Raw genomic sequence first — 17,370 nt, 5'->3', positions numbered from 1 at the left:
GTCCACACACAAAAGAAAAGAGGAAAGAAGCAGAGCTCAAGGAAAATACCTCACCTCGAATCTCAAACAGCTACTGAGTCTCTCTCTCTCTCTCTCTCTCTCTCTCTCTCTCTCTCTCTCTCTCTCTCTCTCTCTCTCTCTCTCTCTCTCTCTCTCTCTCTCTCTCTCTCTCTCTCACACACACACACACCTTTATCTTTTAGTGTTTTATGTGCATGGGTGTTTTGCCTGCATGTATGTGTATGTGTCACATGTGTGCAGTACCCTAGGAGGGCAGAAGAATGTGTCAGATCCCTTGGGGCTGGAGGTATAAATTGTTGTGAAGAACCCTGGGAGCTGAGAATCACATTTAGGTTCTCTGGAAGGGAGGCCTGGGATCCTCACTGCTGAGCCATCTCTCCAGCCCCTCCTGGTTGTCTTTGAAATAGCCCTGGGAAGGAACTGACTCATGAAGAGGCCTTTGTTGTGACAGTACCCAGCGTGGACACGTCTGCATGGCACATGTTCTCGGTACATTGTCATGGCCAGTGTGTGCCACCTGTGCTGAATGTCTGCTCCAAGATCGGAAGAGCATTAGCACATCCACTTGCATACATTGAATTGGATTTTAGATATAAGCAGGAAGTGAACTGCCCACCTCTGGAAGAGATTCAGGTTTCTGACCACCTGGTAAACTAGAACATCTAAGGGTTAAATAAATCCTCTCTCAGCAGCCTAAGAGATCTCCAGTGAGAAGAGCCCAGATACTACACTGTCAGTATTTAAGGTACCTGCCTTATTCCCTTCACCCCTCGCCTCTGAGCCCTCACCTCTCGCCTGCAGGCAGAGGCTACAAGGCTCACTTCCTACTGCCAGAGCCTTCCTCCCCCACTGGTGCTCAGCCAGAGTGCACTGTGACCATTACCAACAATGTGAAACTCAATGCCACTTAACAAGGGTAAAATGGTAAATGGCATGGCATGCGTGTGTAGCCCCAAACACATGCAAACATGCACATCCATGTGAAGAACCTACCTACCATGCTGGGCGCCAAAGCCCAAGCCAAGAAGTCTGCACATTTGCGAGTTTCAGGGCTGAGGGTTCCTCTAGTTGATGCTGGAACTTCTGGGGGTAGATGATGTCACACCGTTGCCCCTAGCCACAATATCACACCGTTGCCTCTAGCTATGTGTGATTGGTTATCAACATTTGATTATAAGTTGGCTAAAATTAAGCTACTGGGAACTTTTAGTTTCTCACTTGCACTAATTATACTTCCTATGCTCAACATCCACGTGTGACAAGTAGACACACTGCACAGCACAGCCTTAGACACATCCATCCTGGTAGGGTTAACAAGAGACACTAGTCTAGAGCTGGGCTGCAGAATCACTCTTAGCAGGTCAGATAGCTAATATTTCAGTTTTTGCAGACCATAACTATTCAAGTTTGCCACTGTGGTATGAAAGTAACCCCAGATAATACATAAACAGGCATGAGGTTGCTGACATTTGAATATTTGTGTTTCCATAGTGTGTTGAAATCCTAACCATTGAGGTGAAGAGACTAGGAGAAGGCACTTGGGGATGTAATTAGTTCTTATGAATAGGATTAGGCCTTGGGAGACCTTTGCCCTTCTACTAGGAAGGTACACACACACAAAAGCAGTGTCTATGAGCCAGAGAGTGAACCTTCCCCAGGTGCCAAATCTCACTGCAACAATCTCACCCATCAAGACAATAAGAAACAGTTGGTTTCAGCCCTCAGTTTGTGGCCTATTGTTATAGTAGTTGGGATGGACCAAGACGGCTGGATGTCAATAGAGCTTTATTTTGGAAGAACAGCTGGTGGGCTACAGGCTGCAGTTGGCTGACCCTGTCTTACAGCATGAAAGCACTAGAAAAAAAACTTATACACACACGCACACACAAACACACACACACGTACACGCACGCAAACACATACATACACACAAACATAGACACACAAACACACATGTGCACACACAAATAATGCATACAAACACGTGCACACAAACACACACAAAACATACACACACGCATGCAAATGCACATGCATACAAACATACACACACACACACACACACACACACACACACACACACACACACTGGACTGTGACTGATCATCTTGAGAGCACAGCTAAGAAAACCAAACCACGAACCGCTATTCTCATGAAAGGACTTAAGCTGTTCTTTGGGAGAGCAAGGCGGCTTTGTTGGGCTGTTCAGGGCCTCACATTCTCTTATCATTGGTTATACAAAAGGGATGAAAGTTCTGGGCATGGTGTACACATCTGTAATCCCGTACTTGGGAGGCTGACGCAAAAGGACTGTGAGTTTGTAGACAGCCCGAGCGTACTGGCTGGTTTATGTCAAGTTGACACAAGCTGGAGTCATCAGAGAGGAGGGAGCCTCAGCTGAGAAAAGGCCTCTGTAAGATCTGACTGTAGGCAAGCTGACGGGCATTTTCCTCCTTAATAATTATTAGGTTCAAAGTGGCACCTAGATGGCAGTGCTGTTGTGTCCTAAATGACAGTCTGGGCTCCGCTGAGGCAGGGCTCTGACTGGGTAAACAGAAGGACTGTTACCTAAACTCAGCATTCTTCAGAAACCGTATAAAGCACGATTATCTGCCACCTGCAGACAACTATCTCTGCCACTGAAGCATCTAGTTCCTGATTAACTCAAACAGGCCTGTAATAGTTCAAAGTTCCCATGCTCGCTCCCAGGCCATACCCCCACCCCTGGCTGCTACCTATGTCCTTAAAAAACCGGCAAGGCTTTTGTGCCTGTTTGATGTTCTTTCGGCAAGCCCCGCCCCCAAAGACTGTATTGGCTGCATTATCGTCAATTAACCTTCCTGTCTGCCCATGGAGTAGTCTATTTACAGTCTATTCCACTGCATTTCTTTCTGACAGTGACTGATGGGGGAGGGGCCCAGCCCATGTCGGGTGGTGCCATTCCTGGTCTGGCAGTCCTGGGTTCTGTAAGAAAGCAGGTCGAGCAAGCCACAAGGAGCAAGTCAGTAAGCAGCACCCCTCCATGGCCTCTGCAGCAGCTCCAGTCCTGTGTGAATTCCTCCTTGGCATCCCACAATGGACTGTGATCCCGAAGTGTAAGCCAAATACTCTTTCCTCTCCCAGTTGCTTTTGGTTGTGATGTTGCATCACAGCAATAGTAACCTAACTAGGACACTGGGCTACATATAAGAATGTCAGAAGGAGGAGAGGGGAAGGAGGAGAAGAAAGGGGTAGAGGATGGAGGGAGGGAGGGAGAGAAGGCGGGAGGGAGGGAGGGAGGGAGAGAAAGAGGGAGAGGTGAGGAGTGGAGAAAGAGAGGAAGAGGCAGCAGAAGGAAGAGGAGGGGAGGCAAAAGCTACACACCACCATCTTCAGATCATGCCCGGTCCAGACGAATGCCTTACAGACAAAACAGTGCAGTCCTGGTAAATGATGCTGGCAGGAAAACAAATGCAAGACTGCCCTCAAGGTCAGCTCTCTTCCAAGTGAGTTCCGTCCCCAGCACAGGCACAGGGTGTCCGAAGAGAAAGTGGAGACCTCACACCTCAAGGTCATTCAGAAGCACCCAGGTTAGACTCCATCCTCTTCAGGTCAGTCAGTTTTTATCTTGCAAACAATGTAAAACTAGAACTAGCAGATACCGCATTGTCGAAAGTGTACTATAAGTTGTTCAAGCTTTAAATCTTCAGCTCTGTATCCACTTCTCCCATTGAAGGGAGTCCTAACATGGCTTTTGATATTACGAGGTTTCCTGTTTAAGAAAGTGCAGTATGGGACACAGTGGGAAGGGGGCAGGACTGCACCCCTCAGAACACACGGTGTGCTCGATTGGGTATAACCTTATTTAGTATGTCAAGAGTACTGTGATCCCTTCTTAGATTCAGAGGGCTGCACATGCTTGACAGCACTTCCAGGCATGTCTGTGTAACCTGGAGTACATTTATACCTTCTTCAGGCTGTGTCCTCCTACCTTTTTCTTTAAAATCTACAGGAGAAAAAATGCCAAAAGGTAAAATCTCTCTGGTGTACTGTCATTAATTATTCTTGGGGAAAGGAAGCTCCTCCCAACCGGAAGATGGATTGTTACTGTTGTATCTTACTACTCCAGAAACAAGCTTTGGCAGAAGGAATAAACAACTTTGTGTCGGACATGGCAGCACACACCTGTCTGTAATCCAGATACTAGGGAGGCAGAGGCAGGAGGATGGGAAGTTTAAGGACCAGCCTGTGCTACGAGATCCTGTCTCAGACAGACAGACAAGCAACTTTGTAGCAAATACTAACTCTTTCGGCCAACCATTCATATGTATAGTGAGAGTACGCTGCTGTGTACCAAAGAGAAGAGTTCCATCTCCTTGGCGGAGTCACTCAGCTTTTGTGAGTCCTGGGGGATGTGGAAATGCGAGAGCAGGCGCCTCAGCTGAGGGTTTAGTTCTTCCTTCTCTGTCACATGCTGAGGCAGGACAAACGCAGCACGTGTTGTCCCTGGCCCTGAAAAATATCCAAAATCAAGAACTGGAAGACCAGGGAGTGCATCGGAGAGACCATAGATGGCCTTGGAGAGAGTTGAGAGCAGGCTCTCTGCTGGCGGGGAGCCATTCTGCTCTCCCCATGGCGGCAGGCACCTTACCTGGCTGGGCTTTCATGCCGGCCAGTCCCTGGCCCCCACTGAGCTTTCTTTGGGAAGGTCCGAGGGCTCCTCACAGTCTCACAGCCCACAAGAGAAGCCCACTAGACAGGGAAGCCCACTAGACCTCTCGGGGACTTTCTTGGTGGGTGTACTGGCTGATTTGGTATGCCAGCTTGACCTTGACACAAAGCCAGAGAGGAAGGAGCCTCAGTTGGGGAAATGCCCCCATGAGATCCAGCTGTAGGGCGTTTTCTCAGTTAGTGATTGATGGAGAAGGGCCCAGTCCATTGTGAGTGGTGCCATCCCTGGGCTGGTGGCCCTGAGTTCTTCAACAAGAAAGCAGGCTGAGCAAGCCATGAAAAGCAGGTCCGTAAGCAGCTCCCCTCCATGGCTTCTGCATTAGCTCCTGCCCCTGGGTTCCAGGCCTGCTTGTGTTCCTGTTCTGACTTCTTCCAGTGATGGAGTATGATCTGGAAGTGCAAGTCAAATAAACCCCTTCCTCCCTAACTTGCTTTTTGGTCACGGTGTTTTTGCCACATCAATAGAAACCTTAAGACAGTGGGGCCAGCTTATCTGTGGTCCTGTGGTAAGTGAATCATGCCAGTGACAAATTAACCAGCGCCTCCATTTGCTTTTCCTGAAGAAATCAAGAAGCTGTTCTTGTCCCTACAACTGGGGTTGGCTGCCTGTCCAGGTGATGCTCCTGGGACATTCTGTATATAATGGGATGTCACTCAAGCGCCCGCAGAGCAGGCACCTGGCCAGGCTCCTCAGTTCTCTGTAATGTGGAATTGGCTCTGACATAAATCCCCTAGCAACTGTGTGATACTAAATTGTGTGATACTGAATCATGTGGCACTAAATTGTGTGATACAGAGTCTTAGAGGTCATTTCATCCGGAAGGATTAATATGGAAATGAGTAAACTAAGGCCCAGGGAAGTGAGCCCGACAGAATGGGCCTAGAGGACAGTACACTTGCTTCTTAAAGTGGTAGCTCCAAAGATGAAGACAAGTCTGTGCCACTGTCTTCCATCAGGAAATATTAATATTAAATTACAGTTTATTAAAGATGTAACTTTTTGGCATATAGGAAATGTTCTGGAAGATCATGAGACAAAAGAGGCCATGCACAAAACCACAGCCCTCCTTTCTCCCTTCTACCCTAGCAAGGGTCAATTTCTTACCTGAAATGCTGGCATCTATAGGACCAGGAGATGCAGAGTTAAGGTCAATGACACAGACTTTTTCTTCTTCCTCATGAGGTTCAGAGACTCGGTTACCAGCTGGACTCCGCAGGTCTCTGGAGATAGGCAAGTACTGGAGGGCCTACAGAGACATGACCAACAGCACACGGGTCAGCCGGTGTTCGCAGACGCTGCAGCAGGGGGGGGGGGGGGGACCGAGGGAGGCTGGGGTAGGACCTTAGAAACCTGCACAGTGACAGAGGGCAGAGCTGGGAGCCCCTCCCCCTTCCAGCCAGTCCCGCGGTGGACACGACATGGAAAAGGCTCGGTGTGGGTGTGAAGAGAGAGGACCTGGTTTAAGTGAAGGATCCAGATTTAGGAGCACGTGTTTGTACTGTCACATGACTAAGGAGAGGCAGTATAGCCCACAGTGGTGCTGGCTTTGGGAGGGGATGGAGTCGGGTGACCACCAGGTTTCTGGAAGTGAGATCAAGTTACTTTTTTGTGATCTTCTAACCTGACAGGGTCTCTCCCACGTAACACTTTTCACCCCATTGCTTTCCCCTGAGCACTCTCTCTCTGGCCCTGCTCAGGCTGTTGTACATATTCTACCCCAGAGCTGTTACAGCCCCCTTACTATTTGCTTTATTATTAGTCATTATTATTTTCTGAGACAAGTGTTCACTCTCCTGACACAGCCACTAGGGGGCGCTGGCATGAGGCAGCATCGCCATGTCCAGCCCAACTTTTCTTTCTTACCCTATCAGATTGTAATAGAAATTTACTTACCCTTTTCCCACCAGCCCAGGACCCTGTTCACATTTCAGCTAAGACCAGGTCTTTGCTGTGTGGGCCTAGGACAAGTATCCTGACACGATTTCCTCATTAAATACTGCCGAGAAGCAGTGTGTTCAGTTCATGAAGAACATGAATTCTGAGAAACCAATGGAAGCGAGAACTGAGTGGGCATAAAGCCAGGTGGGAGAGGGATTTCTGAAAGAGCCAGACTGGTGCACTCTTCAAAGAGGGTGTTTTTCCAGGCTCCAGCAACCCCCACTGTCTTCTTGTCTTTGTAGGTAGAGCATGGGGCAGTGAACACCCCAGCCCGGGTGGTGTGGGACACGGAGGTCCCCCCTCCCCCAGAGGGCCTGGCCCAGCACACTATGGACCCTACTACCTGCAGGTAGTGATGGATGGTCCCGAGCGAGTGCAGGTGGCACACTAACCACCTGGTGTAGATCGTCAGGTCTTCTGGTGTCACGAGATTGGGAGGATTGCTTTTTCCCATAAGGAAGTTCTCCCTAGCAACCGCCAGTCTTTCTGCTCTCTGAACTGCATCATTGAACTCCTGCATGATGTAGCCAACTTGTTTCTGTTTAAAAAGAGATACAAACAGACCATGGGGGGTCGAATAAGGGAGCTCGGGAACCCGAGTTCTTCTACAGTTTGGGTTTGGATGCTAGAGGCAGTGCTCATACTACTGTCCCGACTCTGAGGAACAGCAACTTGATAGTCTGTGCAGGAGGCTATTTGGTAACAGGGGTCCACCTCTGAGCTTCCTGCCTTGGGTCTAAGAGAAAACGCATCTCCTCTATGTAAAAATTACTTCAGAGCTCATGTTTCCAAGCAGGAGTCTCCAGCACTTGAGAACCAAAGGCCAATGGGCCTCTATGGTCCAACCTGGACTACACAGTGAGTTACAGGACAGTGTGGGCTATGCAGTGAGCCTTCGTCTAAACAACAACAAAAGTAGGAGTCTTTGTCTTCTGCTACTTAAGGTCTACATCAGTTCCTGTCCTGTCTTTAGATGAGATTAAGAAGGAAGGAAGGAAAGAAAGAAAGAAGGAAGGAGGAAGGAAGGAGGAGGGAGGACGGGAAGAAGGAAGAAGAAAGAACGGAAGGAAGGAAGAAAGAAGGTGCTGGAGCCTGTGTCTGTGTCGCCAATACCAAACCCCGCAGCTGTTCACCCGGTGCTGCTCATGGTGCACCAGCGGTCCCCAAAAGTTCAAAGTCCAAGATGGCAACCCTCAAGGACCAGCTGATTGTGAATGTACTTAAGGAAGAACAGGCCCCAGAACAAGATGGCGGTTGTTTGTGTTGGCGCTGTTGGCTTGGCTTGTGCCATCAGCACCCTAAAGAAGGACTTGGCAGCTGAGCTTGCCCTTGTTGATGGCATGGAAGACAGGCTGGAGGGAGAGATGACGGATCCCCAGCATGGCAGCCTTTTCCTCAGAAGACCAACAATTGTCCCTGGCAAAGACTATAGTGTGACTGCAAACTCCAAGCTGGTCATTGTCACAGCAGGGGCCCATGAGCAAGAGGGAAAGAGCCAACTCCATCTGGTCCAGCAAAACATGAAAATCTTCAAGTTCATCATTCCCAATGTTGTGAAGTACAGTCCAAACTGCAAGCCACTTATTGTTTCAAACCCAGTGGATATCTTGACCTACGTGGCTTGGAAAATAAGTGACTTTCCCAAAAATCAAGTTATCAGAAGTGGCTGCAATCTGGATTCGGCTCGGTTCTGTTACCTGATGGGAGAAAGGTTGGGTGTTCACCCGCTAAGCTGTTATGGATGGGTCCTAGGGGAGCATGGAGACACCCATGTGCCCATGTGGAGCGGTGTGCATGTCGCTGGTGTCTCCCTGAAGAATCTGAATCCAGAGCTGGGCACTGATGCTGACAAGCATCAGTGGAAGGAGGCGCACAAGCAGGTGGTTGACAGTGCCTGTGAGGTGATCAAACTGAAGGGTTACACGTCCTGGGCCATTGCCTGTCTGTGGCCAACTTGGCCGAGAGAACAATGAAGAATCTTAGGCAGGTGCATCCCATTTCTACCATGATTAAGGGTCTCTATGGAATCAAGGATGATGCCTTCCTTGGTGTCCCTTGTATCCTGGGACAAAATGGAATCTCAGATGTTGTGAAGGTGACTCTAACTTCTGAAGAGGAGGCTCGCTTGAAGAAGAGTGCAGATCCACTCTGGGGGATCCAGAAAGAGCTGCAGTTCTGCAGTCCTCAGATACCCAAGGGCTTCACTGTCCGGGCTGCAGCAGGGTTTCTATGGAGACCACACACATCTGTCTACTCATCTGAGCTGTGCTTAGTGTGGTTGTGTTAAGGTAGCCTGGAGGAAACCTCACTTCCCACAGTTCTAGCCTGATGCTAAGTGGTACTTGTGTAGTGGTACTTGTGTAGGGGTGACTTGGTTGGTGTGACAGTCCCACTGTCTCCAAGACACACTGCTGTTGCGTGCAGACTTCAATTAGCCGTGAGCCTGTGTCTGTGCTGTGTGTCCTCACCAAGCATGCCTAGGCCAATGAGTTCCCAGTCAGTCACCACCTGGCTCCAGTGTGGAAGTCCATTATGCTTATCATGTGCATAACTATTCTAAAGGGTATTATTATTTTGTGTATTATGTGTCTGTAATGTACATTGAAATAGTTCATGAGAAGTAAGATCTGCATACGGATAATGCAACCAACTACCCAAGTGTCATGCCGATGAAGACACCAAATAAACCTTGAACAGTGACTAAAAAAGAAAAAAGGAAAAATAAAAAAGAAAGGCAGACCGCCACGCGCGGTTCCTCATTTGGTGTGCCCTGAGTCTCGGAAGCTTGACTGCCATGTTCCTCTGCAAATGGACCTTGAAAGCTGGTTGGGAGGTTCTAGCTGAGGAGTGCAGTTATATGTAAATCTTTGACAAAGCACTGGTCCTCCCCTAAGAAGGTCCTCCTCAAACCAGCAAGTGTCTTCACGGGACACAGATGGAGCCGTTATGAGGACACCAGGACCACCCCTAGCAATCAATGGGATGACAGATGTCACAGCCACACTGCCCTTTAAAACAATGGCAAGCTTACTGACCATGTGGTTTCATGTAGAAAATACATGTATAAGGCAACTGGAGATGGTTCAGTGGTTAAACATGCTTGTTGCCCTTCCAGGGGACCCAAGTTGGGTTTCCAGCACCCATACCAGGCAGCTCATAGCCACCTTAACTCCAGTTTTAGGGGGCCTCTGGTGCCCTCTTCTGGCCTCTATGAGCCCTGCATTCATGCAGACTAGCCCACACTTACACACACACACACACACACACACACACACACACACACACTTTCTCCCAGCTCCCATATCCTACCATGTCAAGAGGGTAGAGCTCTTCCATGATCCGGCTGGTCACACACACACACACACACACACACACACACACACACACACACACACACACACACACAAGTTCTCCCGGCTCCCACATCCTACCGTGTAAAGAGGGTAGAGCTCTTCCATGGTCCCACTGGTCACACACACACACAGACACACAGACACACACACACACACACACGTTCTCCCGGCTCCCATGTCCTACCGTGTAAAGAGGGTAGAGCTCTTCCATGGTCCCACTGGTCACACACACACACACAGACACACACACACACACACACACACACACACACGTTCTCCCGGCTCCCATGTCCTACCGTGTAAAGAGGGTAGAGCTCTTCTATGGTCCCACTGGTCACACACACAGACACAGACACACACACACACACACACACACACACACACACGTTCTCCCGGCTCCCACGTCCTACCGTGTAAAGAGGGTAGAGCTCTTCCATGGTCCCGCTGGTCTGGCAGAGCCGTTTCCACCTCAGCATGTGCAAATATTTACTCTGGACCAGGTGTGTAATTCTCTCTGTGTAATGCTTTACCAACACAGAAACAAGAACTTAGCGGAATATAATTATAGGACAAAGCCTGAGTTGAGTGTCAAGAACTCTAACAATAGGTAAATCAATCTCTGGTTGCTCTGAAAAAAAATTTCCCCTGCAGGAGCACCATCAAATGAAGTGCCAATGACAAGAGAAAGTGGGTGTGTCTAAATCTCTGTGACCTGCTGCTGGGCAGGCTGGTCATAACTCATTCAGCAGTTGCTGGACTGTGGGCAGTGAATTAGGAAACCAGAGGGTGTAGAGTCAAGCTGAAAGTTTGGGTTAAAGAACTGAAATTATGGGTGGGAGAAATGGCCAATCAGTAAAATGCTTTACATAAGCCAGAGTCTCATCTCCAGAAGCCGTATAAAATAAATAATAATAATAAAACAAACAAATAAATAATAAATCAATAAAAAGGAAAAGAAACACCAGGGGTGGCGGCTCTCAGAACGCCGGGGAGGCCGAGACAGGCAGGTCTCTGGGGCTGGCTGGCCACTCAACTTTCCCTACTGGGCAAATCCAAGTGAGAAATCCTGTCTCACAGAAGAAGGTAAACAGTTTCCTCTGGGAAACATACAAGCACACACATGTACCCATGCATCTATGTGGACACACACATACAAAAACTAGGAGTCACGAGTGTGTTACAAGTAAGATTGATGGGGCAGGGAGGTGGATAGGGGAACTTGTTATGCAATCCTGACAACTCAAGTTTGATCCCAGGGGCCCCTGCAAAGATGGGAGGCAGGAAGTGAGTCCATAAATGTCCACTGACTTCCACATGTGCACTATGACACAGGCCTACACACACACACACACACACACACACACACACACACACACACACACGGTAGTGATTAAAAAAAAAAGTAAGATCGTAGCTTATAAAATCAGACTGAGAATTAAATTCAGTGACCCATCTCTATAATCCTCAGGCAGGAGGATAGAAGTCATGCAGATAGAAGTCTTTTCAAAAAGCCAATTTCTTCATTTCCCTCTCTGGCACTAGAAATAACTGTGAAGACATGAGTCCTGTCGTATTCTTTCACCACAACCGGCAAATTTGACAGAAAACACGAGGCAATGTTTTCAAACCTTGGACAACATAGTGCCTTGGAGAAGAGAACCTCATCGCGTGGTTCCCGGGAGGAGAGACCTCATTCATGCTTCTGAGGCACAGGAGGGAGAGGGCCCTGAGCAGACAGGGGCCTCTCGGAGGAGACAAGAGATTTCTTGGAGCCAGGGAGACTGTAGGCTGCAGCTCCGAGAGGAGGAAGTGACAGAGAGAGGCTCTGGAAATCTGCGCAGATCCTTAGGTCTGCTGTTGAGTGCCTAGGCCGGCATGCAGCAGGTTAAACTCCAGGAGTCTGTGCAAATAACAACCCGCTTTGACCTACCCCAACAGCTCTAGAGTTCTTGCAGGGCTGCAAGATGGTCAAGTTCCAACCACCAGTGTGAAGGCTCGTCCTCGGATGCCTGAGACATCCAGTGTGGACACCAGGGCTTTGGTAACCAGGACAAACTAACCCTAGAGCAAAGGACACCCCGGGCAAGCCTTGTAAGGCGTAAGTTGTTCTGTAACTTAAAAGCTTGCCAGAACAAAGTCCAACACTTTACAGGAAATATAAAAATATGTGGCACCCAGTAGTGAAAATTTGCTTATTTCTTGCATTCATTATAAATTACTAGACATGCAAAGGAACGATAAAAATGACCCATGGATAGAAGAAAAGTTGGTGATGAGAATACTAGAACTAGCAGCGGTAACAGCATTAGCGAGCAACAGCTTTCAAAGGTCTTTTACAGTGTGCTCAGCGTGTTCGAAAACTGAACGCAAAGTGAGAACTTAGCTAGGGGAGCTTCGCGAAGTCTAAGTATACACACATATTTGAAACAAAGACTTGAATGGACTGGATTAGAAGGTGACCAGACATGGCATGAGGAAAGTTGGCACGCTTGAAAACACAGAAATAGGAGCTCCATAGGTGAACCCTGAACACGGAACAAGAACAGAACCGAAAGGACCAGGATTCGGGTCTCTATGAGGCAATGTGGAATGCTTTAGTGGGTGTGCGAATGAAGGGACCTAAAGAGGACAAAGGCGGAATGGGTCTCAGTGCTGGGGCTGAACCCAGGGGTGTGTGCGTGCTGAGCACACAACCTGTCAATCACTGAGCACACAACCTGTCAATCACTGAGCTGCACTTCCAGAACCCAGAAAACTGTATTTAAGGAAATGGCGGTTAAAGTCTTCAAGAGGTAATAAACATTTTCACACTGGTTGTCCAGGGCCGTGCAACACACATGGGGTTGGGGCAGCAGGAAGAAAGAAGAATCCTTACTAAACAAAAAGGACAAAACAAACAGCAAATGGTGTTTAGTAATGCAGCGAAGAGGAAGTGATGTTTACTGGAGAAGGGACCAGGGAAAGAAAGGTGTGGCGGGGAGGGGTGAACACAAGAAAAAGTAAAAGCTTGGGAAAAATTAAATAAAAACAAGAAGAGATGGGGAACATGAAGAGGAAGGAGTTGGGGAAGCGAGGAAAACGGAGAAAACATGACCAAGACATTACTCAGTTGAAAGAAGAAACCCTCCCATTTCCTCGGAAGCCAGGGAATCAGTGACAGTGGGCAACAAACGTGATTCCTAGCTAAGCTACAGACCACCACCCAGAGGCTCTTTAAATGCCTAGAGTCACGTTCAGAGAAAAGCAGTGCTTTTATTGGGAAACTGAAACCTGTCCAGAGCAGCAGAGAGCGGCTGCCCCGGAGTTACTGTCCTGGGTGTAAGGAAGCATGTAGCAGAAGCATAGCTCCCACTATGGAAGCCAGACTGACGTCTCACGTCTACCAGTGGGGTGTCAGTGGGAAGACACCTTATCAGTGGGGTGTGGGGTGTAGTCTACCAGTGGGGTGCCTTGTGAGGACCCCCACGCGAATGGGGTGCCTGTGTGAGGACCCCCTGTCTGTCAGCGAGGTGTTTGTGTGAATACAGCCCCATGGGGTGCCTTGTGAAGACCTCCCCTCACGTCTATCATTGGGGCACCTGTGTGCCTCATCTCCCCTTGGCTGACTTTAGGAAAGACAGTTTGAAGCAAGGAAAGAGAAGGGCATGCTCAACCTCCCAGTCTAAGAAGTGGTTGACATTTCCTCCCAGGGTTTCACTAAGGAAAGCCTTTCATTGCTCTGCGAACAGTTCAAACAGTACTGAGGCTGGGGATGGCTCAGCAGGTAAAGATGTGTGCCGCCAAGCCGGAAGACCCGGGTTTGATCCCCAGGGCTGGCTTCTGTCCTCGCTGTGGAAATGAGAAGCCTAGGACCTGGACCAAGGCAAATAAAGAGATCTGGGAGAAGTTAGAGGATTCTCTGTAGTGAGATCATTAGTTCAGAAAAGCGACCACCTTTCCAGAACCTTCTATACCCCCTGAAAGGAGACACGGAGTGTCAGAATACTGAAGCAGGTGGTTTCAGAACTAATTGCTCACTTGAGGGTCTTACTTTAAAACGTTTGAAGCCTTTTTTGATGTTTTGAATTTGAGCCTTAGCCTTAAAAACTGAGTGATCCCTCTGCCCAAAAAATGTTTCAAGTCTTAACAGATTTTTGTTTTAAATTTTTTACATATGAGTGTTTTGCCTGAATTATGTCTGTGCACCTTGTGCATGCAGTGCCCATTGGTGGCCAGAAGAGGGCAACAGATCCCAGGAACTGGAGTTACAAACATTTGTGAGCGCTCCGGTGGGCAAATGCTCTAACCACTGAGCTTTCTCCAGTCCCTAAAATGTTTAAAGTCTTCATGCCATTGAAAGAACTTATTATAAAGGCCTTCCTTCTAAGTCAGAAATCAGACTACAGAAATGCCAACTCAGTACCTGGATCGGTCTCCAAGGACCGTAAATTGCTCAATTCTGAGGCTATTTTACTGTGACTTGAACAACTTAGAATAGAGTGAAAAGATGATCCATGGGCTAAACGGTTGGGCAGGTGACTGCTGTGAGCGCCACAGTATCACCTGGGGAGGTTAGGGTCTCTCTGCAGTTGCTGCTGTCTGTTCTGAGCAGAAACAACCAGGAACACTGGTGTCCACGTTGGAAGGCCTGGACCCTGACTCAGCATCGGCATTTGTCGCCAGCATGACTGCTGTGACTTAGAACGTAAGGGCCCCCCAGTACTTGTGTGTTGAAAGCTTGGTCCCCAAAACAGCAAAGCTCAGAGGTGGGTGTTTGGCAGGTGACTGGACCAAGGGGGCTCGACCTCACCAATGGAGTAACCCATTTGTGGATTCACAAATTAGCGTCTTGGAGGGGAGGATCTTTGTTTTAAAAAGCAAACTCCCTGCTTCCTGGCAACCAGGAGGTGAACAGCCATCTTCCAGCCATGGTAGGCCACCTCACCACAGGCTGGGAAGCAAGGCAGCCAGGTGTGTGAACGAAGAAGAAAATAGTACTTTATGCTGAACCTCCCGTATGGTTTTCTTTTTTAATTTTTATTTTATGTGCATTGGTGTTTTGCCTGCATTTACGCCTGTGTGAGGGTGTCAGACCCCTGGAACTAGAGTTTCAGACAGCTGTGAGCTGCCGTGTGGGTGCTGGGAATCGAACCTGGGTCCTCTAGCAGCCGAGCATCTCTCCAGCCCCTTACTTGGTTTTCCAACCGACTAGAACTTCAAAGGATGTGGAGAACGGAATGTTGATTTCCAAAGCCCAATGGCAGCTTGTCCCGGGCTCTCTTCAGCGTCTTTCACGGCCATCTCTTGCCCAGCTCTGTGTCTGACCTGGCCTCCTCACGACTGTTGGGTAAATCCTTTGGAATGTGCAAACAGCACTCCCTTCCACCAGCCACAGGCTAAGAATGCCACCGGATAGCATCTGAAGCCTGGAGCTGGAATTCTCTGTTTGTTGTAATCTGCCTACCTGAGGCTCCCACCACAGTGTTGAAAAGTGTCTTGATTTGTGACTTTCCTTTGTTATGCTACTATAAGAACTTTATGACGCAGTCACCATGCTGGAAGGTGGAATCTGAGACAACCTGAGTTTGTGTTCCTGGGCCAGGGACCCATCTGACTTTGCACAATTGACCCTGGAGTGAAGTCTCTGATGGCAAGTCAAGAGAAGTCTTTCCTCATTTGGAAAAAAAATAAGCACACAACATAAAAAGTTAAGTATAACTCCAAGCAAAAGAAAAGCGAAGAAAACTTCTCTATGTATATATATATGTATGTATATATACATCACTATATATACTATATATATATACACGTCACTATATATATGTATGTGTATATGTATGTATGAATATATATCTCACTAGATAGATAATAAAACAGCGAAAAGGCGTTAAAAGCTTTAAACAGCCAGAGAACAAGAAATGCATTGTGTTCAGAAACAGAATCCATTCAAGCCACCAGAGAATGGAGTAGCAGCTTTAAAATAACGAATGATAAAAACTGTCAGTCCAGAATTCTGTGCCAAGCAAAAACAGCCTTATAAAGTGAAAGGAAAATAATTTTATAATGCAACAACACTGCAAGAATCTGTCCCTGGCAGATGTGAACCTCAGGAGTTATTAAAGGGAGCTTCCCAGACAGACAGCAAAGAATATACTATGGAAATTCAGACTGTTCTAGAACTTTTTCAGCCTTATTGCTGTTGACAATTGGGATTGCATAATTTGAGTGTTCAATGTCATCCTTAGCCTCTGGCAACAGAACACAAGATGCTATATATATGGCCACTGCCCCCAAAATTTTGATAACCAAAACCACGTTCATTTGCTGTCATATGACCTCTAGGGGACAGATATCTATTTCCCTATCCTTCCTCTCTCTCCATGGAGAACCACTGACATACAAGAATGGATATCAGAATATGCATGTACAGAATATACAAGACTGGGTACCAGGAAGAAGGAAGGCAGGGAGGCAGGGAAGGAAGCTGGGAGAGAAGGGAGAAGGGAGAGGGGGAGGGAGAAAGGGAAGCATGCAGGGAGGGGAGGGGGCAGAGAGGAGGGAGGGAGAGAGGGAAGGAAGAAAGCAGATAATTACAGGGAGAGAAAATTCCAAATGAACATTTTAACTTGCAAATAGACTTTCATCATCTTTTGTGATTAATGCTCACCACTTACTAAAGAACTAGATTTTGTGCACGAGGGGAAACAACTCACAACATGGGACTACTTTAAGTGATTTAAGAGTAGTAAAGAACAAACCATTTTACATTTTGAGACAGTACATGGCTGTGCTAAATTGAGGGGCTATATAAAAGTTCAGGGGATTTTCATTATCCTGCCATCTAAACATAGCGATTCTTCTATATTTTATTTGATCATTATTATCAAGTGCATATACATAGTTTTTACTTAATATTACAAGATGTAATAATTCCTTATACAAAAATATAAACATTTAATGCTAGAACAATAGTCACTGAATATCCATCGACATTGTTTTGCCTTTATTGTCAATAGTAAGGCTCTCCCCTCCCTCCTTTGCTCCCTCCCTCCTTCCCTCTCTTTCACTTTTATTATAACGATGCAGCAATCTTGATGGGAAACTATTTTCCTACTTTGAGTTATTTTCTTAAGAGAGGATTTTGGGAATGTCTTCCAGGCCTCTGGGAGGTGGAGGCTGACTTTGTCTTTGCATGGTATAACACCCGCACAGACTTTAGTCAGACCCCAGACAATTAATTGTTCAGTCCAGCAACTTAGCTGTGCAAACCAAATGGTCTCCCATAAAGGAAGCATTTACACCACGTCTGCAAATTACTCGTGTCCAGAACAACTGCTCACGGTATCTGCTGAAAAGCCAGCTTGCTGA

At 47.6% G+C, this 17,370-nt stretch overlaps 1 protein-coding gene and 1 pseudogene across 8 annotated transcripts in view; one reads left to right on the top strand and one right to left on the bottom strand.

Annotated features, from left to right (window-relative positions):
* LOC101831404 overlaps positions 1-17,370 on the bottom strand; it is a 165,973-nt gene that overhangs the window by 131,776 nt on the left and 16,827 nt on the right. For all 8 annotated transcript variants that reach the window (XR_005869434.1, XR_005869433.1, XR_005869432.1 and 5 more), the window contains exons 5-8: positions 10,434-10,547; positions 7,014-7,208; positions 5,837-5,978; positions 4,355-4,512 (exon numbers count right to left, since the gene is read on the bottom strand). Coding sequence is in view for 5 of the 8 variants with exons in the window: in XM_040728142.1 (XP_040584076.1) it covers positions 4,355-4,512; positions 5,837-5,978; positions 7,014-7,208; positions 10,434-10,547 (609 nt within the window). In the remaining 3 variants the exon portion in view is untranslated. The remainder of the gene's footprint in view (positions 1-4,354; positions 4,513-5,836; positions 5,979-7,013; positions 7,209-10,433; positions 10,548-17,370) is intronic.
* LOC121132806 lies at positions 7,806-9,498 on the top strand (annotated as a pseudogene).

Source organism: Mesocricetus auratus, unplaced genomic scaffold (assembly GCF_017639785.1).
Source record: "Mesocricetus auratus isolate SY011 unplaced genomic scaffold, BCM_Maur_2.0 Super-Scaffold_100018, whole genome shotgun sequence".
In the NCBI taxonomy this organism is placed as follows: Eukaryota; Metazoa; Chordata; class Mammalia; order Rodentia; family Cricetidae; genus Mesocricetus; species Mesocricetus auratus.
The sequence above is the reverse complement of the archived record's forward strand: the minus strand, read 5'-3'. Positions and strand labels throughout refer to the sequence as shown.